Consider the following 23,956-nt stretch of genomic DNA (forward strand, 5'->3'; position numbering starts at 1 on the left):
TGGCCTGGGCGAGCGCACAGAACCCCTGGAGGCTGGGGCTGCGGAAGCTCAGGCAGGTCTGCAGTCAGAGTACTGCAGCAGCAGGAGTGCAGAGCAGTGCTGTCCGAGAGCCAGAGCAGGGAGAGGCCGTTGGAGACAGGCTGGGGAGGGCTCCCTTCATCACATGCCGTGGAACCTGGGCCTTGAGGGATGGGCGATTTGAAAGGAGTGGAGTAGGGGTTAGAGAAAAGGGATTCCCTGTGGAAGGAGCAGAGCAGGGAAGTCTGGGGAGCAGCCGGCTGTGTGGCAGGGCTGGAGCAGAGGGTGTGGAGGAGCTTTGAGGGAGACAGAGCTGGAGACAGCGGCAGGAGAATGGGTCCGCCAGGCCGGGAGTGCCGGCGGAGGGGTTCAGACTTGTCTTCAGTGGGCAGGCACAAGACAAGAGGCTTGGAACGCAAAGATGCTTTAGAAAAAAAAGTAAAAGATGCTTTAGGCCATCTCGCACACCGGAGACTGAAAGGTTGAACGGCCACCCAGGTCGGAGAGACGGAAATGCCAAGGAGCAGCGCCCAGCCAGAGGCGGAGGACCGGGGCTGAAGCAGCGGCTGCAGGCGGCTGAGGGGGAGGCAGAGAGGCGCTGCTGGGCAGGGTTTGAAAGCTGTGGAGGCAGAGAGACGGGGAAGGGTTAAAGCTGGCTGGTGTCTAGTCGAGATGCCCAAGCGAAGGAAGTGACAATTTTGGGGAGGGAGAGAAGGGACCTATGATTAAATGGTACTTTCGTGACCCTCAGAGCACAAGTGCCACAAGAGACCAGTTGGAAGAGACAGAAGTGATGACTTCCACCACCATCTCTTTTCTGGGACCCAGTGACAAGTGCCTCTTCCCCTAGTCTTGGCCTGCAACGCAAGGGTCCCGAGTAGTCAGAACAGGAAGGGGCCTCTCTGCCGCCCCCCACCTATAATTGGGGAAGAGGATCCTAAGAAAAGCAGTGGTCCTGGAGCCGCCACCACCCTCGGGCCCGGGGCACCCCCCTTTTTCCAGAGCTCCCAGACCAGTGTCCCCTGTCTGCCTCCTGGGTGTGCACTTCCTCAGCCTGCCTGTGCCTGGGTCTCCTAAGGCTCCTCTGACCAGTGGCGGGGACAGTGGTGAAAGCATCCCTTGGGCCTGGAGGTGTCCCTGCCCCAGGATGGGAAGACCTAATTCATGAGGGAGTAGGGACCTGGGACGGAGCACCAGCACTAACTCTGCCCCTCCCTGCAGATCCCGCTGACCCCGCTCCAGCCGCCGTCGGAGCCACCGGCCTCCCCGTCCCTGAGCTCTGCCGAAGGGACGGCCACTTCGATGCCTCTGGGGCACTGTGCTGGGCAGAGAGAGGTAGGAGGGCTGGGCGTCGTGGTCCGTGGCTCCGCTGGCTGTGGGCTTGTCAGTTACCTCCCTTGCTGTTTCCTGATGAGTCCCAGGGGAGGGACTGTGTCACCGTGCAGATTCTTGTCCAGGCTGGGTGTGAGCCTTCCGCTGTCACCTTATACCAAGAGAAAACAGATCCCACCCCTGGCCACTGGCCTTGCAAGCAAACCTGTTAATACTGCAGTAAGGGCTGTAGCTTCCTCAGTGCCGGGCACTGTGCCGAACACCTGGGTCTCATCTACCTTATGTGATGAGGTTAAACTTAACCACTATCCATTTCACAGATGATACAGTGAAGCTTAGAGATTTGATAACTTGCCAAAGGCCATCTAACTAGTTCTGTAGTAGATCTGGTACTTGAACCTGCACAGTCTGGCTCCAGAGCCCATGGAGTTAACCGCTGTGTTTGCCCGGATTGGGCACGTTAAGGGGTCGGGCAAGGGTCAGGAGGGGCTTGCAGTGCAGTCACTCCCGATCCCCTTCTCCACGGAGACCAGGCCAGCAGGCTGCCGTCTGACCTGACAAGGCCTGGGCTTGCTTGCCGTGACTGACCTTGGACTTGGCCACATCACAGCCCCTTCTTGAGTGTCTGCGTTCTTTCTGGAGCCTGAAAAATGAACGGGCCTCCCTTCCCTGGGGCAAGCACAGCTGTCAGGGTTGCAGGTGGTCAGAGTTGCCGGCCCAAACAGCAGCGGGAAGTGGCGGGGAAGCGGGCTGGGGTAACCAGGGAGGGGGGTGGGGTGCCCACCCAACCCCAGTCACGCCGGGAGAAATGGTGGGGCTAACCAGGGCTCAGTGACCCTTAAGGAAGATGAGCCGTCATATCCCAGGAGCTGTCAAATTCCCTTTGGGGCTGCGGAGGAACCAGGCCAGCCGTGTTCCTGACATACTTGGTCACGTGCGGCTCAGGTCCCGGGTCTGCATGTGGTCTCCTCCTCATGCCGCTTCTCCCCCAAGGTGTGCTGGGAGCAGCAGCTACGGCCAGGAGGAGGCCCAGGACCCCCAGCCGCCCCACCCCCAGCGCTGGATGCCTTATCCCCGTTCCTTCAAAAGAAAGCCCAGATCCTGGAGGTGCTGAGAGCCCTGGAGGAGACTGACCCCTTGCTTCTCTGCTCACCTGCCACCCCCTGGCGGCCTCCAAGCGAGGGTCCTGGCTCCCCAGAGCCCATCAACGGCGAGCTCTGTGGCCCACCCCAGCCTGAACCCTCCCCCTGGGCCCCCTACCTGCTAGTCGGCCCTGGTAGCCTCGGAGGCCTGCTCCACTGGGAGCGCCTCTTGGGGAACCCTGGGGAGGAAGAGGGTGCTGGGCGGCCCTGGGTCCCCAGCAGAGGGTCCCCCCAGGCCCAAGGTGCTATCTCTGGCCCACCCTGTGTCCCGGGCAGCAGCTCCTCCTCTTCTTCTGATGAGGCGGGCGAGCCCAGTGAGGCACCCAGCCCCGACACCCTGCTCGGGGCCCTGGCCCGCAAACAGCTGAACCTGGGTCAGCTCCTTGAGGACACAGAGTCTTACCTACAGGCCTTCCTGGCCGGGGCTGCAGGCCCACTCAACGGGAACCACCCTGGGCCCGGGCAGCCATCCTCCCCAAACCAGGGGCCTCCACAGCTGTCCAAGTTCAAAGGCCTCCCCAAGTCGGCTTGGGGTGGGGGTACCCCAGAGGCTCACAGGCCGGGCTTTGGTGCTACCTCAGAGGGCCAGGAGCCCCTCCCCTTCCTCAGCATGTTCATTGATGCAGGGGATGCCCCCCTGGGCCTACGACCTGGTCACCCCCACTCCTCATCTCAGGTGAAAAGCAAGCTCCAAATTGGCCCCCCTTCTCCTGGGGAAACCCAGGGACCCCTTCTGCCCTCTCCAGCCAGAGGTCTCAAGTTCTTAAAGCTGCCTCCAGCCTCGGAGAAGGTCCCCAGCCCAGGAGGCCCTCAGCTCAGCCCTCAGTTCCCCCGGAACTCCCGAATCCCCTGCCGGAACAGCGGCTCAGACGGCAGCCCCTCTCCACTGCTGGCCCGGAAGGGCCTGGGTGGAGGAGAGCTGTCCCCAGAAGGGGCACAGGGCCTGCCCACCAGCCCTTCGCCCTGCTCCACAGCCCTGGACTCTGCACAGCTGCGGCCTCCCCAGCCAGCCTTGTCCACCGCACTGTCCCCTGGATCGGCGGTGTCCCCCTGCTACGAGAGTATCCTGGACCTTTCCCGGGGCACCTTCAGAGGGCCTTCTCCGGAGCCGCCTCTGTCCCCGCTGCAGGTGTCCACCTACCCACAGCTAACTCTGGAGGTGCAGCGGGCCTCTGAGGCCCTGAGAAGCCCTGGAGCACCCCCTAGCCCTTGCCTCCCGGAATCCTGCCCCTATGGGAGCCCCCAGGAGAAGAGTTTGGACAAGGCAGGCTTGGAGTCGCCCCATCCTGGCCGCAGGACCCCAGGTGGCTCAGCCAAGAAGCCCAGCCAGGGGGCGGGGCGGCGACCTGGAGATTCTGGCCACACACCTCTGCGGGACAGACTGGCAGCCCTGGGGAAACTGAAGACTGGCCCAGAGGGGTCCCAGGGCCCAGAGAAGAATGGGGTGCCGGCCAGGCCCGGCACTGAGAAGGTGCGGGGAGCAGGAAGGTCCAGGGAGAGCACCGGAGACATGGCACTCTCCACCCCCAGGCCCCCTGAGCAACCAGAAACCAAGGGGGCCCTGCAGGGGACAGTGGCCTTGGGCACAAGCAGCCTGAAGCAGCAAGAACCTGGGCTCCTGGGGGACCCCGTGACCCGAGTCTACTCCTCCCACTCCATGGGAGCGCGGGTAGACCTGGAGCCTATCTCACCAAGGAGCTGCCTCACCAAAGTGGAGCTGGCCAAGAGCCGCCTGGCAGGGGCCCTGTGTCCCCAGGTACCCCGCACCCCTGCCAAAGTGCCAACATCAGCCCCCAGCCAGGGCAAGCCCAGTAAGAGCCCCCACGGCAGCCCGACAAAGCTACCTTCCAAGTCGCCTACCAAGGTAGTGCCCCGACCCCTAGCCCCGCCAGCCACCAAGGAGCACCCCAAGCCCGACAAAGGGAGAGGCCCACCTTGGACAGACTGCGGCAGCCCCACAGCCCAGCCCACACCCTCCGCACCTGGCCCCACTGACCCAAGCCAGGGCCCCGAGAGGCGCGCCCCACACTCAGCCATTGAGGAGAAGGTGATGAAGGGCATCGAGGAGAACGTGCTGCGGCTGCAGGGCCAGGAGCGGGCACCGGGCACCGAGGTCAAGCACCGCAACACCAGCAGCATCGCCAGCTGGTTTGGCCTGAAGAAGAGCAAGCTGCCTGCACTGAACCGCCGCACAGAAGCCACCAAGAGCAAGGAGGGGGCGGGCGGGAGCTCCCCACTCCGGAAGGAGGTCAAGGTGGAATCCCGGAAGCTGGAGGCGGAGAGCCTCAACATCTCCAAGTTGATGGCTAAGGCGGAGGATCTGCGCCGCGCGCTGGAGGAGGAGAAGGCCTACCTGAGCAGCAGGGCCAGGCCACGGCCTGGGGGGCCGGCGCCAGGGCCCAGTGCGGGGCTGGGGCAGGTCCAGGGCCAGCTGGCTGGCATGTACCAGGGCGCAGACACCTTCATGCAGCAGCTGCTCAACAGGTGAGGGCCTGGGACCAGTTGGTAGGTACTCGGTGACCAGAGGCACTTGTCCCTCTGTGGGCACAGCAGAGACTGCTGGGACTGCCTGGCTTGGGAGGTTGGGCTTCACAGAGGTCAAAAGGGGTCAGAGGCCAAGCAAAACACTACCAGGGTACCTGGGGGTTAGTGGTCTGACCGAGAGGAAAGACGGAGGGTTTGCGTCCCAGCTCCCCGCCTCTCTGGCTCTCTGACCTCAGACTTGCGAAGACCCAGTTTCTCACTTGGGAGGAGTGAACAGACCACACTTCGCTGGGCCGTCTCCAGTGGCAGATGAGGCAGGCTACCTAAGTGCCTCTGCCCAGTGGTCAAGGGAATGCCCGTTCCTAGCTGCAGCCTTCTGAAGGTCTTACGCTGGGGTTTCCCATCTTGTAGCACAAGGGGAGGTCTCCTTCCCATCTTGCTCTTCGGTACCTGCGACAGACCCCGCAGTGGGAGCTGTGGTTTAGATAAGGGGCCACCCCAGACTAGGGGTGCTGTATCTGGGCCGGGTCAAGGCAGAATGTCCGCAGGAATTGGGCCCCAGGTAAGGTGGGATTTGGACAGCAAATGCACTCAGGTGCAGCTGGGGCAGGCAAGGTTCATTGTGTGTGGACCAGGACATGACCAGGTCTGCCATCTGCCTGTCAGCATTGCCCAGTGGTCTCTAGGCTTGACTCTGGATAGCTTTGGGAGAGTTCCCCCATCTTCCCTGCCCCTGCTGTTGCCCTGGGGTTTTTCCTAGGGTTTCTGCCTGTTCCCAGTGTCAGACGGGATTGCTAGGGGCAACCACCAGGGGTATGTCCCCTTCTCCAGGGGCGGCGGGAAGTACCTCATAACCCACACCACTTCTGCACTGCTGCCCCTAGGGTGGATGGCAAGGAGCTGCCACCCAAGAGCTGGAGGGAGCCCAAACCCGAGTATGGTGGCTTCCAGCCAGTGTCCTCCGACCCCAAGAACGCCTGGCCAGCCTGCGGGCCCCGAAATGGTCTGGTGGGCCCTCTCCAGAGCTGTGGAAAACCTTCTGGGAAGGTAAGCTCTTGGGGCAGTGACTGGGTAGGGGACTCCCCTCCCTGAGGCCTGGAAGCTGCTGCATGCACTTCTATTTGGGAGGGAGGGGTGGCAGAGGGTGCTGGGGAGGGGGAGGGCCCCCTGAGGGCGGGCAGGGTTTGGGTACTCTCAGATCCATACTCCAGGGGTCCTAAAGGTGAAGTTTGGGGAGGGATGGGCTCAGAGCTCTTCTGTTTCCCACAGCCAAGCGGCGAGCCAGGGAGGCGGGAAGAGATGCCCTCAGAGGACAGCCTGGCTGACCCAGTGCCCACCTCACACTTCACAGGTCAGCAGGGTCAAGGGCCAAGGATGTGACTAGCTCCTCACCTGCTGCTTGCTTTACTCCTTCCTGTCACTGCAGCAGGTGCCAGGCCCTGAGTGTCATCTTGGTGCCAATCACCGGGTGGGCACTGGGGCTGCACAGACATTAACCCCTTCCTACCCTCGGGGTTCCTGCCCCCCATTCCCTAAGCCTGTTGGGTCTGGAGGGGCCTGGACCAGGGCTGGAGCTGGGGCTAGGGCAGGAACCTAGAAGTCAGAGTGGATGAGCCACCTGCAGTTTCACATTGGTGACTTACGCTCCCCTCCCCAGCCTGTGGCTCCTTGACTCGAACCCTGGACAGTGGCATTGGGACCTTCCCACCCCCCGACCATGGCAGCAGTGGTACCCCCAGCAAGAATCCTCCCAAGACCAAGCCCCCACGGCTGGAGCCCCCACCCGGGGGGCCCCCAGCTCGGCCACCACTCCTTACCAAAGTCCCCCGCCGCGCCCACACGCTGGAGCGGGAGGTGCCGGGCATAGAGGAGCTGCTGGTGAGTGGGCGGCACCCCAGCATGCCGGCCTTCCCCGCGCTGCTCGCTGCTGCTCCGGGCCACCGGGGCCATCAGACCTGTCCTGATGGTGAGTGTCCAGGCAGGGGGGTGGGCTGTCCCTGGGGCTCCACACACCACCACCTACCTTCCCCTTGTCGCTGCATAGATCCCTGTGAAGACCCAGGACCTTCCCCTCCTGTTCAGCTGGCCAAAAACTGGACCTTCCCCAACGCCAGGGCGGCCGGTGGCTCCACCGACCCTTTCCTGTGTCCACCCCGACAATTGGAGGGGCTGCCCAGGACCCCCATGGTAAGCATGGCCGAAGGAGAAGGGAATAGGACTGGAGGGTGGGGGGGAAGAGGGAGGCCAGTTTCCTCAGTGAGATACAGACCTGTCCCGGAGGATTGAGGGGACAGCCCCTTGGATGCCCCTCTGGGCAGCCCACCTACCCCCTTCCTACACCACTCTTGGGGGAAGCATTTCTCCCCCTCCACAGAACCCCGGTGGGACTGTGCTCGGCCATGCCTCCAGCCTGTTTCCTCTGGCCACGCCCCATCTCTGCGGCCCCGCCTGCAGAGCCCCCAGCCCGAGAGCAGAGCCCGGGGCCTTTCAGGCTGGGCCAGGAGGTGAGAGGAGGTTCCTCCTGAGCTTCCCATTCCTTTCTCAGGCCCTGCCTGTGGACCAGAAGCGGAGCCTGGAGCGCAGCCACCCAGCCCCTACAACGCCCCAGGGCCCCGCGTTCGGGGGCAGCCGCACTCCCAGCACGTCGGACGTGGGTGAGGAAGGCAGAGTGGCCAGCGGGGGCCCTCCAGGGCTGGAGACCTCGGAGTCTCTCAGCGACTCGCTCTACGACTCGCTCTCCTCCTGTGGGAGTCAGGGCTGAGGAGCTGCGCCACGGCCCCTCTCGGACCGCAGCCCAGCCTGGCTCTGCTCGGGGCCCATGGGCTCCTCCCTCAAGGGACCGAGGAGGCAGATGGATGAGAAGGCGAAGGGGTCCCTGACACACCCCACCGCCCACCGCTGCTGTGGAGGAGATGACCACTCTCAGCTCAGGGAGAGACCCCACCTTTGGTCCCTCCTCTCGTCCAGAGTAAGGCTCTTCCTCTGAGGGACTGAGTCTCCAGGCCTCTGTGTCCCAGCCCTAGCTCCTACTTCAGGCTGAGCCATCTGTGGTGCTGGGCTTCCAGCCCGCCAGCTGTGCCATCTCCACCCAACCTGGCCGCCCCCCGCCGCGCCCCCAGCCCCCCACGGGGCCAGCCTGGAGGCCACGTGCTCGCGGGGTTTGGGGGTGAGGGGTCCAGTTGCCTTCTCTCTCATCTGCCCTGGTCCTCCCTGCTGTCTGGATGGTGCTGCCCTTCCCTGCCCCATGTCTTTGGGGTCCGTTTGTCTGTCTTTTTCGTTGTGGTTTTTTTTATATTAAAGCGCCTGGCCCACTCCCCACTCTCTACCCCAACCCCCGCACTGCGGTTAATTTATCTGTTGTTATAAATGCGGCTGCTCTGCTTCCAGCCTCTGCTTCTGCGGTGTCCCTAATAAAACGTAGAGGCCCCTCTGTGCCCCCGACTGGTTTGTTCTGTGGGAGAACTCAGGGATGGACAGGTGCGGGGAAAATGTGGGCACCAGGTGGGGGGTGGGTGAGACTCAGTCCCGGGCACCCTTCTGAAGCAAACAAGCCCTGCACCAGGGGAGCTGGCTGGGCTTACCCAGAAGATAACTGAGGACTGGAGGATGGGGGTCTGCCTGGGCCCGGAATGGGGGCTGTGTTGGAGAGATTGCCCTGGCCTGGGGCCGGGGCGCTGCTGCCCCTTGGGGACGGTAGCCATGGGCATGTGTTTAAACCCCTGTACCTACCAGATGGGTGGGACCTGCAGACTGAGGTTCAGGGGCTGGATGGTTAGCGGAGTTAAGTGTCTGTAGCCTTCTGTCATCATGAAGGGGAGGCACAACTGGGTCTCAAACTGTTGCCACCTTCTAAACTTCCCCTTCGATCTTGTGCTTTGCCTAGACCTGCTCCTATTTCTACCTCGTTTCAACCGGAGGTCCCCTGGCTCTCAAATTCTCACTTCAGGAAAGGGAGGCCAGCAATGAGAGTCTAGACTTCCGGGAGTTTTCTCAGGCTCTCCCCCTGGCATGAGAAGGGACAGGGTGGTTGTGGGGCTGCAGACCTTGGGTTTCCTGTTGGGCACGGAGCTGAGCAATGATCTGGAGGTGAACCCGGTGGCAAGCCAGCCTCCTGCCCACTGGGCTGCAAGACAGAGGGTGACTCCTGCCAAGCGCCCACTGATACCCTGCACTGACTGCCTCCCGGGGGAACACCGTCTGGAGGCCACCTGGCCAGCACACACGCTCAGTACTCCTGGCCCTGTGGCTGGGGCTCTAGACAGTTCGCGGAGGACGTGGGGCAGCTGCAGCAGATAGGTGGTGTGCCAACACCGCAGGTGGGCTCGGCCAGGGCGGGGCACCCAGGCAGGAGGTAGTGCTGAGCACATTCAGAACTCGGTTATACTGTGGGTGCTGTCCTGGGCTCTGACCCGCCCAGGGAAGACGGAGTGGGGAGGGTGTCAGCACCCCCTTTCATATACTACCTCCTTCCAGCAGTGTCTGTCCCGCCCCCTAAGGCTCCAGAAAGCCGTGAAAGAACTCCCCGTTAAAATGAACGCCTGCCGTATTGCCAGCCTCCTGGTCCCTGACCCCCACCGGAGCCCCACTGGAGGGAGCGTGTCATCCTCGCTTGAAGACATTGAGGCAAGACCAAGAGAAGGAAGGGTCGAGTCAAATGTCGGTTTTCTTCAAATGTCAGAATCCCATTTTTTCCTGTCTTTCCTTCCAGGTTCCTGTCCCCCTGTGCCTTCGGCTTTTATGGGGTTAAGGGTGATGGTACGAAGCTGCAAATCTCTGCTTCTTGCCAGGCAGGCTCAAAGAAGTCTACAGTATCCTCCTAACAACTTTATTTCTTGGTTTTCCAAGCCCCTTTCTCTCTTTGAACTGGTGGATTACCTCATTTCCTTGCCAGGACGGAGTCATTTGCCCACAGGACATTTATCCTGTTTCCTCTGGGGAAAGAGCTTGGCCTGGTGGGTTTGACTCTGGACTCCACCTCTCACCAGCCGAGACCAGTGGGTCCATCCGTGTTTGTGTCACCAGGGTCTGGTCAGTCTGCTACCAGGCTCTGTTCTCCACTGTTGGCGAATGCTAGGTGGCACCTCGGTCCCTGGGGCAATGTGGGCTGACTGGGGAATGACTGTCAGCCCCCGAAGCAGGGAAGCATCAGCCACATAGGAGCCAGCCCCCGCCAACCTCCCACCCCTGCAGCTGTTCCAAGGTGGGCGGCTCTCCTTCCCCCGTCAGACTGCTAAGGGGTGCAGGGCCCAGACGGGCTGTCCTGCAGCCCACATAACTGTGTGCCCCCCATAGGCCAAGCACCCCATCTGAGGTACTTCTGTGGAGGGGGACACTCCGATGAGTTAAAGATACAGTACTCCCTGGAAACTGATTTCTCCTTGTCCTTCGAGGAGAGGTTTTGCTAAATGACCGCGAGATCCTCACTACTGCAGAGCGTTTCAGATCTCCGTTTGCAAGCTCTGCCTGAAGGGTGAAGGGGGCCTCACTGATTTCTCCGGGAACAATGAGTAACTGCTTGCCTCTCCATTCAGTTCCACCCTTCTGAATTTCCCCAAGGAAGCCAGAACTGCCAGACACCCACCCCCGCCCACCTTATACCCCCTGCAAATGACAGCAAGGCATCAGCGAGACTAAGGAAATGTTTATCGTCCCCCTCCCCAGGAACCCCACCTTTGGTGAAAATGCCCCAAAATGTGTACCCGAGGCTTTCTCTGGGTTGCTAGAGGTTTCTATCCTTCACCCTTTTCTAGATTTCCTACCAGTAGTATGTTTTGTTTTCTTTATCAATAAAGAACTTTTAAGAAAGAAACCATCCTCTGCAGAAAATTCTAAGCTATATTCCCCCACCTGTAATCCTGAGTGAGTTACTTCAAGCACACACATTTTTAAAGGCAAGTGAATTTGGAGTAAACACAGCCGAGCATTTATGACATTGGAATGGGAATTTTTTTTAAGTTAGAAATTTTTTTAATTAAAATAATCACGCTTTTTGTAACTATTAAAGACATGCAAATTATGAAAGTGCATGTTCATGGTTATTTTTAATAAAAGTAAGCAAAATTGGATAGAATGTTACACAAGGAAGAGGAAGAGTCTCGTTCATACCCCACCTCCCTCCTCACTCCTCAGACATAACCTGAGTTGATTGGGAACCCTTTCAAATCATTTTTTAAAATACACACAGCACGCTAATTTTCTAATAAAAGATTTTATTAGAAAATGGGATTATTCCACAGTTACTGATCCGCTTCTGGCAGCACTTGGTATTTCTTGGAGGTCTGGCCGGAGCCCGCGAACCTCCGTCGTCGTCGTACTCACGGACTCCCGCTGTGTGCAGGCGCGCGCGGGCTCCCTCTGCCGGGGCGCGCGGTGCGGTGCGCGCTGCACTGGGGCCCTTGGCCGCTTGGGGATTTCCCTGAGATAAAGTCCTATAAATGGAATTGCTGGGTCATACAGGGAGCTTAATTTAAATGTTTTCTACATATTAATAAATTTTACTTCTTCATCAGCGTATAACAGAGACTATTGTTCGCATCACTGAGTATTATCAACCTTTTTATTCTTAGCCAGTTTGGTTGAAGTAGTGATCCCGTGGAGTCTGCAGCCCCATGTAGCGACTTCGGCTTTTGCTCAGAGTGAAGTGGGGAGCCGCTGTCGGGTGACAAGGATAAGCTGTGGAGGGCAAGTACGGGGCAAACCAGTAAGGAGGCCTCTGGGTAACTCCGGTGAGAGGTGGCTGTGGCTTGTGCCAGGGTGGAGACGCTAGAGACCAGATTCGCTCACATGATGGACACGAGGAAATGGGAAGTCAGGACAACTCCCAGGTGTTTGGAGCAACTGGTGGGGAGAAGTTGCCATCAGCTGATACAGGAAGACCGTGGATGGAGCAGGCTTGGGAAAGGGATGATCAGTGACAACATTCGGTGGAAAAGAGGGAGAAGGTAGTTGGTTATGGACGTCCAGAATTCAGGAGAGAAGCCTGGGTGGAGATATAAATTACAGTAAATCATCAGCGCATGGATGTTACTTACAGCAGGGGACTGGGTGAGACCACCAAGAGAGAAAGGAGAGGGAAGGTCAGAGCAAGGTCAGAGGGCATGAGGAGGAAACGGCGCTGGAGACTGAAGAGATGCTACCCAGAGACAGGGAGGCCCTGGAATATAAGCAAGGACAATGTTCCAAGAAGGATTTAATCTGAGTCCAGCTCTGCTGATGAGTCCGGCAAGAGGAAGATGGAAGACTGTTTCTGGATGTAGCAACGTGGAGGTCACTGGTGACCGTAGCAAAAGCACTGAAGGAAACGGAAGCGGTGTGGAGTGGCCGAGAGAGAGAGGGGGGAGGGAGAAGTGGCCCACCTCTGCTCAGTGGGTACTCCCTCCAAGGAGTACAGGGGAAGAGAGCAGGAAAGGGAAGTGGAGTCAAGAAATTGGATTTTTAATTTTTTTAAGCCTTAGTTTTGAAACTCAAATTTACATAAACATTTCAAGTACAATACAAAGCACTTTTTCCCCTTAAACCATTTGAGAGTAAGTTGCCAACTTGATCATCCATCATCCCAGTACTTCCATGTTTATGTCCTACCAAAAAAAGGGCCTTTTCTTACATACCCCCAAGCCCATCATCAAAATCAGGAATTAATACATAACTGTAACCTAAGCGTTGGAGTGCATTCAAGTTTCACCAGGCACCCAAACAGTGTCCTTTGTTAGCCAGTTCAAAGTCACACCTTGTATCTAGTGTCGCATTTCCTCAGTCTCTTTCAGTCTGGGACAATTCTTCAGTCTGTCCTTAACTTGCATGACCTTGACACTTTTGTGCCTTACAGGCCATGGTTTCTGTTCGTCTCATGACTAAGGACGTTCATTTTCATTACCTTAGATTGGTGTTTGCCATACATCTACCATTTTCCCCTTTATAATTAGTAAGAACATAATGGGGAAGTTGGTCCCTGAAACCATATGAATATTTTATTTTAACCAAACTTTTTATTCATTTATTTCTATCAGTATGGACTCAGGGTTTTCTATTTTATTTAGTGGTTTATAATCTATTACTATCATTATTTACTTTGATGCTCAAATTGTCCACGATTTGGTTAGTAGAAATCCCTTCAAGGTGACTTCTGTGTTTTGGACAAACCCCTGTCATTGTTTGAGGACGTACTGTCTGGAATAACATGCTTGAGACTCACCTTGGACTTTCCGCAACCCAGCCCGGGAATCAGCCATTTTTTCCAAAGACCCCTGGTTTCTTTCTTTTCGTGGGGAATGACACTGAGAAACTAGGATCTTGGGGGTGGTGTATGCTCATTGCTATCAGGGAGTCGCTGCTCCAGGTCCTGAAAGAGGGTTTCTTAAAGATAGAAGACATTAAAGTGCTCTCTTATACTTATGGGAATGGTGCCACAGAGAAAATCTGATGACTCGGGAGAGAGAGGAGGGGTTGCTGGGCCCTAAGGCACAAGCGGCCCTCGGCAGCATCCACAGGTGCAGGAAGGAGGAAGTACAAGGCAGGTAGCTGGGTGTCTGTGGGGGTGTATACTGATAGAAAGAAGTATTCTTCTGATTGCTCTTATTTTCTCAAGGAAATAACCAAGGTCATCATCAGCCAAGAGGAAGAATGGGAGAAAGAAGTGTTGGAGGTTTGAGGAGAGGGGAGATCGGATGATAGTCATGTAGGAGCTTGAAAGGGTGAATAGACTTGGGGATGTAGCAGGATTACCAAGCAGAATGAGGGTCTACTTGAGGTGATTAAAATTTAAGGTGAGACTTATTAACATGGATGTTTTGGGGTAGGGGAGTGGTCCCGGCCACGTTAGACACAGAATGGGCAATGAGTTGGGTGAGCCAGGGCTGCGGGTTTACCAAGTGAGTGAGGCAGAGGAGGGAGAGACAAGGGAATTAAAGATGTATGCAAGGGGGTGGTCCTGTTAATCAGCTGTGGGCTTCACCTTGGGCAGAGGAGGGAAAGAGAACAACGGAAAACAGGCACTCAGGAGGTGAGATCACTGGGGGAATGAGTTGGAAACAGAAAAGAAATGGTTAAAAAGAAATGTGCTGGTCAGAGCACGGGATGCATGAAATGGAGATTATGGGAGGTGTTGGGGTTAAATTGTGTCCCCTCTGTTAGGTAGCTAAGAAAGGACCAGGAGCAAAAAATATCTAATTAAGGGTTTTTATTCAAGACCCGGGGAGGGTGGGTCACCCTGCTGATCTGTCCCAAGTGTCCAGGGTATAGGTGTTTGCAAGACAATGTCCTCTGGTCAGGGATGACAGATTCAGCAACAGAAAGTCCAGGAGATTTATGGGCCTTGTTTCTGGGAAAAGCTCGAGGGACAGGGGAGGAGCAGGGAGGATTTGACTGGTTTCCAGCAGGATGCCGGCAGCTATGTCTCAGTTGCTTCCAATAATAGGGAACCTCGGGGTCAGGTATTCAGCTGGTGACGCATACCTTCTTTGTTCCAGCGTAGGCGGTGCCTTAGGTCCTCCATTTCCCAGTACATTCTAACACCCTCACCCCCAGAAAGGTTGAAGCCCTAACCCCAGTGGTCAGAATGTGACCTTATTTGGTAATAGGGTCATTACAGAGGTAATCAAGTTAAAATAGGTCATTTGGGTGGGCTCTAATCCAGTATGACTGGTAATCCAGTATGCCCTTATAAAAGCAGAGAACTGGACCCAGAACAGACATGCACACGGGGAGAACGCCGTGTGAAATGACAGCCGAGATCGGGTGATGCATCTACAAGCCAGGGAATGCCAGCGATTGCCAGTAAAGGACCAAAAGTTAGGAGAGAGGCCTGGAAGAGATTCTCCCTCACAGCCCTCAGAAGGAACCTACCCTGCCTAAAACCGGAAAAGCCGGTGTTCGCGCTGCCTGTCACTACCAGAACCAATGAGTAGAGACAAGGATTGAATCTTCATGGGTGCTTTATTCAGATGCCGGTGACCTGAGAAAACAGTGTGTCATGTACCCTCAAAAGGCATCTTAACATCTCAGCTCAAGCTGACCTTTTTACAAGGAGAAGAAAGGGTAGGCAAGGGGTTGGGGAAAAAGTTAATTGGATCAGAGTTGCGGTCCAGAGGCAATTTTCCTAGTACTTCTGTATCTGTTGGTCAACAATTCTTTATCTGCATCACAATGGCTCAGATACCATCCCCACCGGCTTGCAGACCCCCTGGGGCACAAGGTTGAATTGTTTGTCAACCTCCCGGGAGTCATGCATTCCAGTTCCAGGAACAACAGCTTTCCACATGCCTTAATCACTTAACTCCATCAGCTATGACTGAAGCTAAAATCTTTAACTCTCGAGTTCCCCTATCATGCTGACACCTGGATCTTCGACTTTAAGCCTCCAAAACTGAGACAAAAAATTTCTGTTGTTGAAGCCGCCTGGTCTGTAGTACTTTGTTAAAGCAACCCGGGGACCCTGAAGCAGAGGGGCCGCAGTTCTCGGTAATGAAAAGGGCCAGAAAGTGACCAAGGGAGTGAGTGGCTCAGAGAGAACAGAGGACAGGGTAATTGGAGGAGAAGGGATCCTGGAACCCAGAGGCCAGAGTATGGAGAGGATTTTCTGGGTGGATATCGAAGTTGCCAAGAATGAGGACAGAATTAGTTACCAAAGGGAAGGATAGTGAGGCAGGAGCCAAGCCCTTGGAGAAACAAGACACCGGTAGGTAAGTGGCAAAGGAGGTGGTGCGTGTGGTCCGTCTGCTGGCCTGAGGTCCGAACTGAAGGGCTTTAGGGAGGAACCGTCTGGAAGCAGCACTGAGGAGCAAGGAGGGCGCCCACACACCTACAGGCTGGGTGGCGCAGGGGCCGAGGGAAGGAAAGCAGGGCCCACGTGAGAGGGTTGCGGGGAGAGGGGTGTCCTCAGGGAGAGCCGGGGAGGTGGGGGGGGCGGGGCACAGGGATCTTCAAAGAGGCTCCGTCCACAGGGACTTTGCTGATGCGGGGCCGTGAGCTCTGGGTCCCAGCGGAAGGGTTTCAGGAGGTGGGAACCGAGCAGCAGCGGATGTGCGGGGCTGTGAGGATCAGCGGGATCACCACGCATCCACGGGAACAGCTGCAGAGCGTGGCGGCCACGTTTTCAGTTTAGCTCGGCGGGACTCGTTTGTACCATGTGGGTGGGAAAGGTGGTGAAGATGTGGAGTGGTCACTGCAGATGGGAGAGAAGGACCAGGCTCCGGACAAGTCAAGGATTTTCAAAGGAGCCTGGAGCTCAGTGGAGGCTGAAGAGCGGCGATGGCCAGGGGGTGGCACCAATCCCCAGGAGAGCGGGATTTTCGTGGTTGGTGTTTCCCAGGCTTGGTTCCAGGACGAGAGAAGAAGGGTTGTGGGGCTGGTGCTGGGATGGGCTTTGCTGGTGAAGTTCAGCTGGCTGGTGAGGTCATCCACTACAGGCTCCGGCTTGAGTAATAACAATAATAATTATTATTAATAATAATTTAAAAAAGAACAAACATGTGCACAGATTTACAGTATGCCAGGCACTGTTCTAAACGCTTATCCATATTAACGTGGTTAGCCCTCGCCACACTCTTTTTAGGTAATTATTGTCATCCCCATTTTAATATGAGAGAGTGAGCTCAGGGAGCTTACATAACTTGCTTAATATTAAAGCTTGTCTGAGGAAGGGCTGTGATTCAAACTCAGATGGTTCAGCTCTGGAGTCCATGGAGGTGATGCTAGGAGGGTATTGAAAGTGTAAGAGGGTGCATCCAGGGGGCCTCCCAAAGAAGGATTTGGAATGGGGTCCAGAACTCAGGGTGTTCAGGAAATATTAAAAATATGGGATGTCCTCACCCCACAAGTCTGAACTGGGGGATGGGACACATGGAGCAGGGCCATTGAGAGTTGTTCTGCATAGCAACAGTTTTGCAAATAACCTCAAGAACGGTCATTTAATAGATCTATAACTTTTGACCGGTTTCATGGATATGTTAAATAGCTGTGGCCATGCTTTGAGTCAGGGAGATGGGAGTGGCTTCCACCCAAGATGTAACTGGAAGGCAACTCCCCCTGGTTACAGAGCTTAAGTGAGAGCTTGGAGATGATTGGCTCCACACCACAGGGCCACACCTGCCCAGACTTATTATGGTAGCCCAGAAAAGCTGGAAAAATATGGGAATGCTGGCAGGTGTAACCAATTGTGGGAAGAGTCAGAAATGGGGCTGCAGAGGAAGACTGGTGCTAGGATTTAAACCCAGGTGTGACAGCCATGCTGAGAACTATGCAGCTTAGGAAGCCAGAAAGCAAGATGTAGCAGTGATGCAGAACTCTCTTTCAGCAGTTTGGAAGAATGCAGGAGAGACACTGTGGGAAGGAAAGGGGTGAAAGGACTCTTGCTGGTGGGCCATGAGAAGGTGCCATGTGGTTTTGGATTAAGAACTAGAGATCCTGGCAACACAGTTGATGGTGCTGGGAACCGAGGGCGGCCTGCCAGCCAAGCATGGATTACTGGGAAGAACTGGGGGCTGCCTGAGCCGCGGACTTCTATTTCTGTTACTGAGATACGGTACCCCAGACTGGGCAAAGGGGGGAAGGAAGGACTGTGTGTGTTTGTAGGTATTTTAAGGGACTTTAGGACTTTAATGAATACATTAAGTCATTACTCTTAAGTCTGTAGAACTTTTGAATAAATAGTTCCTTTCCTTTTCACCAATCTCTGACATTGAGAGCTATAATTCCCTGGTGGCAGGCAAGGTGAACCTAGTACAGGGGAACCCCAGGAGAAGGGGGGCCCATTCAGTAACATTGTGCAATCACTTCTCTGGTGGCCAATCAGGGAAACTCATGGGAGACCACATGTGTAGTAGCTTTAAAGTAATACAAGTACTTGCACATGCGCAGTAAAGCCCACCAAAACTAGCTGGGAAGGATCTGCCCGTAAGAATAAAGTTCCTCCAGCCCATGAGGTCAATCTCTGCTTGGAGCTGAACTGCTGCCATGTTCTCTGCTATAAACTCTGTGTTCGGTTCAATTCTTTGTCCCGATTTCCTATAACCTTGTTACCTGTGCCCACCTGTGGCAAAAGGAGCAGGATAAAGTCATGTCGGGCATGGGGAGTGTTAAAGGGCAGGGCTGGAGTTTTAATGCAACCAAAGTGCAGGTGAGAAGGGGAGAGAGGTCCTAGTCCAGTAACTCAGTTGATTCAGGTGTCATCCCAAAACACCAAGGTTGCAGGTTCGATCCCTGGTCAGGACACATACAAGTATACGAGAGTCAAGCAGTGAATGCATAAACAAGTGAAACAACAAATCAATCTCTCTCTGTAAAAACAGTAAATAGAAGTGTTTTGTTTTTTTAAGGCGGGGGCAGACGATGTGAGAGCTGGAAGGATGTGGGTTGCAGTCTGAGGGTAGAAGTCTAGACTTTCATATCCCATGCAGCTGGCTGAAATGAGTGGAGGTCCAAGTCACCAGAGGTGTGATGATCAAGGAACTCAGAGCTGTGCGATGGAGTCATCCACAGGGCCACTGAAGTGTCCCAGAGTGGCGTGAACAGGGAGGGAGAGGAAGGCTGGAGACAGGCCTCGGATAATGCGGAGCGATACTGCAAGAGTGTGAGGAGGCGGGGCAGAGTCTGGGCGGAGGACAGCTGGGACCCAGGGCAGCAGAAGCCATTACAAAATCGGGTTTCTGCGGTTGACTCCTGTAGAAATCAACAGAGTAGCACTGAGGGCTTTCTCTAAGGCAGAAGCGCTGTGAGGAGTTATTTGAAAATTGCAAACTTAAGTTTGCCTCATATGTTCCTTACAATCCTTTGTATGCAAAGAAAATACCTACAGAACACTTGGAAAATATATCACCACCAGGTGGTGCAATAGCCTCAGCCCCCACCCAGAGGTTTGCAGGCTTGAACTGCCACCCTGTGGTGAAAAGAGGAAATACACGGTGCTCTCCCTTCATTTGAGACCAATGCAGGAAATCCTGGCTACCATCTCCCCATACCAACTACCAGCGTTGCACAAAGAACAGAAAATATGAATATATGGACTTGGATGGACATAAATTCTTCCCTATTCACATCTGTTTCCCCTGGGAGCAACCCTGCTAGTCTGGCCTCCCACCTTGGCATCATGATGGGCACTCTTCCTACGTCCAGTCCCAAGGCACGCAGCATTAGCAAGGAAGCCAGGACTTGGTCTGGTTTGCCTCTCTCCACCTGACCCTTCTGAAGTCAGGAAATTCTGCAGGGGACCTTCCTTCCCACACAGAGCACCCCCTCATTCCTTCGTTTCCTCACGCACCCATGCTGTTGCTTATACAACAGTCGTCCAGCACCTAGGAGATGTGGTGCTGAGATATATACCCAGTAGTGCAAATGCAGGGTTTATGGTTAATACATGCTATTTTATTTATTTATTTTAAATGAAGTTTCTTTTTTAAAAGATTTTATTTATTTATTTTTATAGAGGGAAGGGAGGGAGAAAAAAGAGAGAGAGAGAGAGAGAGAGGAACATCAATGTGTGGTTGCTGGGGGCCCTGGCCTGCAACCCAGGCATGTGCCCTGACTGGGAATTGAACCTGCGATGCTTTGGTTCACAGCCCACACTCAATCCACTGAGCTACACCAGCCAGGGCTAATACATGCTATTTTATAAGAAGTTACCAACTGGTGTTTAAAGTGGTGTACCACTTTATTTTACCAATGGCAATGTACGAGGGATCCAGTTGCTCCACATTCTCACCAGTACTTGGTGTTACCACTATTTAAAACAAATGTTTTAGCTGTATTAATAGATGCATAGTGGTATTTCATGTCTGCTTTACTTCGCAGTTGCTTAATATCTAATAATGTTTAACAACTTTCCATGTGCTTATTTCCCATTTGTGTTTCTTTGATGAAGTGTCTGTTCAAGGGGGTGGCTCACTTCCATGGTCATCTGCTCCGCCACTGCCTCCTCCTGTCCCCCAGCTCCAGATTCATATGCAAACCTTCTGGCATCTGCATGGGAGTCTCTCACTATTGTATTTTCAACACGTCCAAAGTCAAAACTACCATCCCACTCCCAGTCCGGGCCTCCCCAGTGGAAGAATGAACACAGAAATTTTACTAAGCACTGTTCTAAGTTCTGTATATAATTTTATTAACTTAATCCTCACAATGATAGTAGGAGGTAAGCAGTTTTCACCTCCACTCTACAGAGGGGAAAGTGAGGCATAGAAAGTTTGAGTAACCTGTTTACATTTGCACAGCTGGCAAGTGGCTAACAGGAACCACACGGACTCCTGAGAGTCACCCACCATTGAGTCTTCTGTCTTTCTCACTTCCCCACATCTTCCCACTCTCTAATGCCTGGGCATTTCACTTCCTGAATATATTACTCCATTGTCTTTACTCCTAGCTTTATAATTATGACTATTTCAGGCCAACTTTTCTCTTGCCTGGACAATTGTAAGTTTCTTTTTAAAAAACTTTCTATTATAACTCTGGCTGGTGTGGCTCAGTGAATTGAGTGCTGGCCTTCGAACCAGAGGGTCACTGGTTCAATTCCATCAGGGCACATGCCTGGGTTGTGGGCTAGGTCCCCAGTAGGGGGTATGAGAGAGGCAACCAATCTTTGTTTCTCTCCCTCTTTTTCTCCCTTCCTTCCCCTCTCTCTACAAATAAGTAAATAAAATCTTTAAAAATAAAAAGATTATCTAACCAACTGAGCTACCTGGCCAGGCAGGCCCAGGACTATTCTGTTACTATCAATTTCTTAATCCCTTCATCTTATTTCACCTATTTTGCCCAATCCCCCAACCCCCTCCCATCTGGCAACCATGAAATTGTTCTCTGTATCTATGAATCTGTTTCTGTTCTACTTGTTCATTCATCTTGTATCTTAGATTCAATTGTTGGTAGATATCTATTTATTGCTATTTTACTGTTCACATTTTTTTAAAGATTTTATATATTTTTAGAGAGAGAGGAAGGGAGGGAGAGAGAGAGGGAGAGAAACTGTGAGAGAGAGAAACATCAATTGGTTGCCTCTCGTACATGCTCCGACTGGGACCAAACCTGCAACCCAGGCATGTGCCCTGACCGGGAACTTGAACTGGCGACCTTTCACTTTGCAGTACAACACCCAGCCAACTGAGCCACACCATCAGGGCTATTATTTATATTTTTAACCTTTCTTTTCTTTTCCCTTTCTTCTTAAAGAAGACCCTTTAACATTTCATGTAATACTGGTTTGGTGAACTCCTTTAGCCTTTTCTTGTCTGGGAAGCTCTTTATATGTCCTTTGATTCTAAGTGACAGCTTTGCTGGGTAGAGTAATCTTGGCTGTAGGTCTTTGCTTTTCATCACTTTGAATATTTTTTACCAATCCCTTTTGGCCTGCAAAGTTTCTGTTGAGAAATCAGCTGACTATCTTACAAGAGCTCCCTTGCAAATAACTAACTGCTTTTCTCTTGCTGCTATTAAGATTCTCTTTGTCTTTAACCTTTGGCATTTTAATTATTATGTGTCTTTATTTTAAGATTTTATTTATTTTTAGAGAGAGAGGAAGAGAGGGAGAAAAAGAGGGAAGGAAACATCAATGTGTAAGAGAAACATTGACTAGTTGCCTCTCACATGCCTCCAACTGGGGGCCTGCCCTGCAACCCAGGCATGTGCCCTGACTGGGAATAGAGCTAATGACCTTTCGGTCTGAAGAATGACACCCAGCCCCCTGAGCCACACCAGCCAGAGCATTTTTTTTAGTTTCACCCACAGATATGTTTATTGATTTTGGAGGGAGAGGAAGGGGGAAAAGGGAGAGAAATATTGATGTGAGAAGGAAATATCGATCAGTTACCTCCCATACATGCCCCAACTGGGGATTGAAACTGCAACCTAGGTATGTGCCTTGATCGGGAATCAAACCCTCAACCATCTGATGTATAGCAGGACACTCCAATTAACTAAACCACCCCGCCAGGACAATTATGATGTATCTTAATTTTGGCCTCTTTGGGTTCTTCTTCTTTGGGACTTGATGTACTTCCTGGACTTGTGTGTCTACCTTCTTCACCAGCTTAGGAAAGTTTTCTGTCATTATTTTTTTAAATAGGCTTTCAGTTTCTTTCTCTCTCCTCCTCCTCCTCCTGGCACCCCCATGATGCGAATGCTGGTATATTTGAAGTTATCCCAGAGGCTCCATACACTATCCTCATTTTTTAAATTCTTTTCTTTTTGCTGTTCTGATTGGGTGGTGGTGTTGTTTTTGCTTCCTTATATTCCAAATCACTGTTTTGATTCTCGGTTTCATCTACTCTACTGTGGATTCCCTGTAAATTATTCTTCATTTCAGTTAGTGTATCCTTCATTTCTGACTGGTTCATTTTGGGGGGGGGGTGTCTGTTTTTTTGGGGGGGGGGCGGTTTGGTGATAAAGGAAAGGAGTCTTTATTCAAAAGCTTCACAACCTGACTAGTTCTTTTCATGGTTTTCATGGCCTTTTTTATGCTGTTGAAGTTCTAAGTTCAATCACTCTTCCCTAAGTTCACTAAGCACACTTATAACCAGTGTTTTTGAACTTTGCATCTAGATTACTTGTCTCAGTTTTGGAGTTTTTTTGAGTTTTGTTCTGCTCTTTTTGTTGGGACATATTTTTTGTCTCCTCATTTTGACAGCCTCCCTGTGTTTGTTTCTATGTATTAGGTGGAACTGCTATATCCCTTGGTCTGGGTAGAGTGGTCTAATGCAGTAGGTGCCCTGTAAGGTGCAGTGGCACAGGCTGCCCATTCACCCAAGCTGGGCATTCCAGGTGTGACTCCCATGTGCGCTGTGTACACCCTCCTGTTTTAGTTGAGCCTTGATTGCTATTGGCATGTCAATGGGACAATTTACTCCAAGGCCCATCGCCTGCAAGGACTGGCTGTGACCACTAAGATCAGCTGTTCCAGCATCTCCCCCCACTCAGAGCAGGACTTACTTCAGTGGGGCTCTGGTGCCTGCTCAGTTCACTTCTTGAGTGTGTCACTTGTGGAGATGGTTGGGTGGTGCTTTGACATGGTGTGAAGCTGTCCTCTGGGTGCCCTGGCTCTGAGGCCTCACAAGAGGTGCAGACCAAGGTCAGCCACTGCCTGTGTTCTGCCCATGGCCACCAGGAATGAGCCACAAAGTGAACTACAGATTGCTGATACTTGTGCTGGGCTTGGAGGTGCCCAGGAGAAGTCAAGCTGTGAACCAAGGCTAGATGCCGCTAGTGCTGGGTCTGGGGCCATTAAGAGGCATGAGGCACACCAAGGCAGATGCTGCTTGTTTGAGAGATTTTTAGGAAAGCCTGAAGTGTGAGCCAAGACATGCCATTCATATGGAAAAGCCACTGGAAACAACTTGAGTGAGCCCCACAAGTTGGTGAGGAGAGATCTCAGGGAATCACCAGGATGGGGCAAATAATGTGAGTCAGGTTGATGGAGACTGAGATAGGGGGCCCTCCTGCTGGCTCTGTCGGGGGTGGGGGGGCTCAGAAAAGGAACAATGGCTTCTACTAGCACTTCCGTTTGGGAGAAAGCCAGTTCTCGCCTCGATGCCAGACACTTCAGTTCCTCCCTGTATGTCCCTGGTGCCTTTCAAGTTGCTGCCCCAGAGCCAGAGCTCAGAGGGAGTGAGTCCAAGTAAGTCTGTGCATGGGCCCTTTAAGAGGAACTGCCTTAGATTCCAGCAGTTTTCTGTCTCACTCAGTCACAGTCCCCACTGGTTTTCATGTTCAGAAGTTGCGGGGACTTCTCTTCCCGGCACTGGAACCCTGGGCTGGGAGGCCTGGTGTGGTGGGGGGCCGGAACCTCTCACTCCTCAGGTTGTGCCTTCCCAGCCCAGATGTCCCTCCTGACCTTGATCTGCCACTCAGGGGTGTGGGACCAATCTGTGGCGTCTCCACCCCTCCTACCATTCTGCATGTGTCTTATTCTTAGTTGTAGGACTTCCATTCAGCTAGATCTCAGGAGGTTCTGAATGACGTTTGTTCTGTAGTTTAGTTGTATTTCTGATGCGGTTGTGGGAGGA

The 23,956-nt window shown here is 53.7% G+C and overlaps 1 protein-coding gene across 2 annotated transcripts in view; it reads left to right on the forward strand.

Moving 5' to 3' along the window:
* The window catches only part of NCKAP5L (NCK associated protein 5 like), a 31,172-nt gene extending 22,766 nt beyond the window's left edge, over positions 1-8,406 (forward strand). For both annotated transcript variants that reach the window (XM_045829829.1, XM_045829828.1), the window contains exons 7-13: positions 1,240-1,353; positions 2,344-4,976; positions 5,861-6,023; positions 6,246-6,327; positions 6,634-6,942; positions 7,021-7,163; positions 7,522-8,406. In XM_045829829.1, the coding sequence (XP_045685785.1) occupies positions 1,240-1,353; positions 2,344-4,976; positions 5,861-6,023; positions 6,246-6,327; positions 6,634-6,942; positions 7,021-7,163; positions 7,522-7,737 (3,660 nt within the window). In that variant the 3' untranslated portion in view covers positions 7,738-8,406. The remainder of the gene's footprint in view (positions 1-1,239; positions 1,354-2,343; positions 4,977-5,860; positions 6,024-6,245; positions 6,328-6,633; positions 6,943-7,020; positions 7,164-7,521) is intronic.
* The last annotated feature ends 15,550 nt before the right edge of the window (positions 8,407-23,956 follow it).

The sequence above is a fragment of the Phyllostomus hastatus genome, unplaced genomic scaffold, assembly GCF_019186645.2.
Source record: "Phyllostomus hastatus isolate PE091 unplaced genomic scaffold, TTU_PhHast_1.1 phas_scaffold_93, whole genome shotgun sequence".
Taxonomy (NCBI): domain Eukaryota; kingdom Metazoa; phylum Chordata; class Mammalia; order Chiroptera; family Phyllostomidae; genus Phyllostomus; species Phyllostomus hastatus.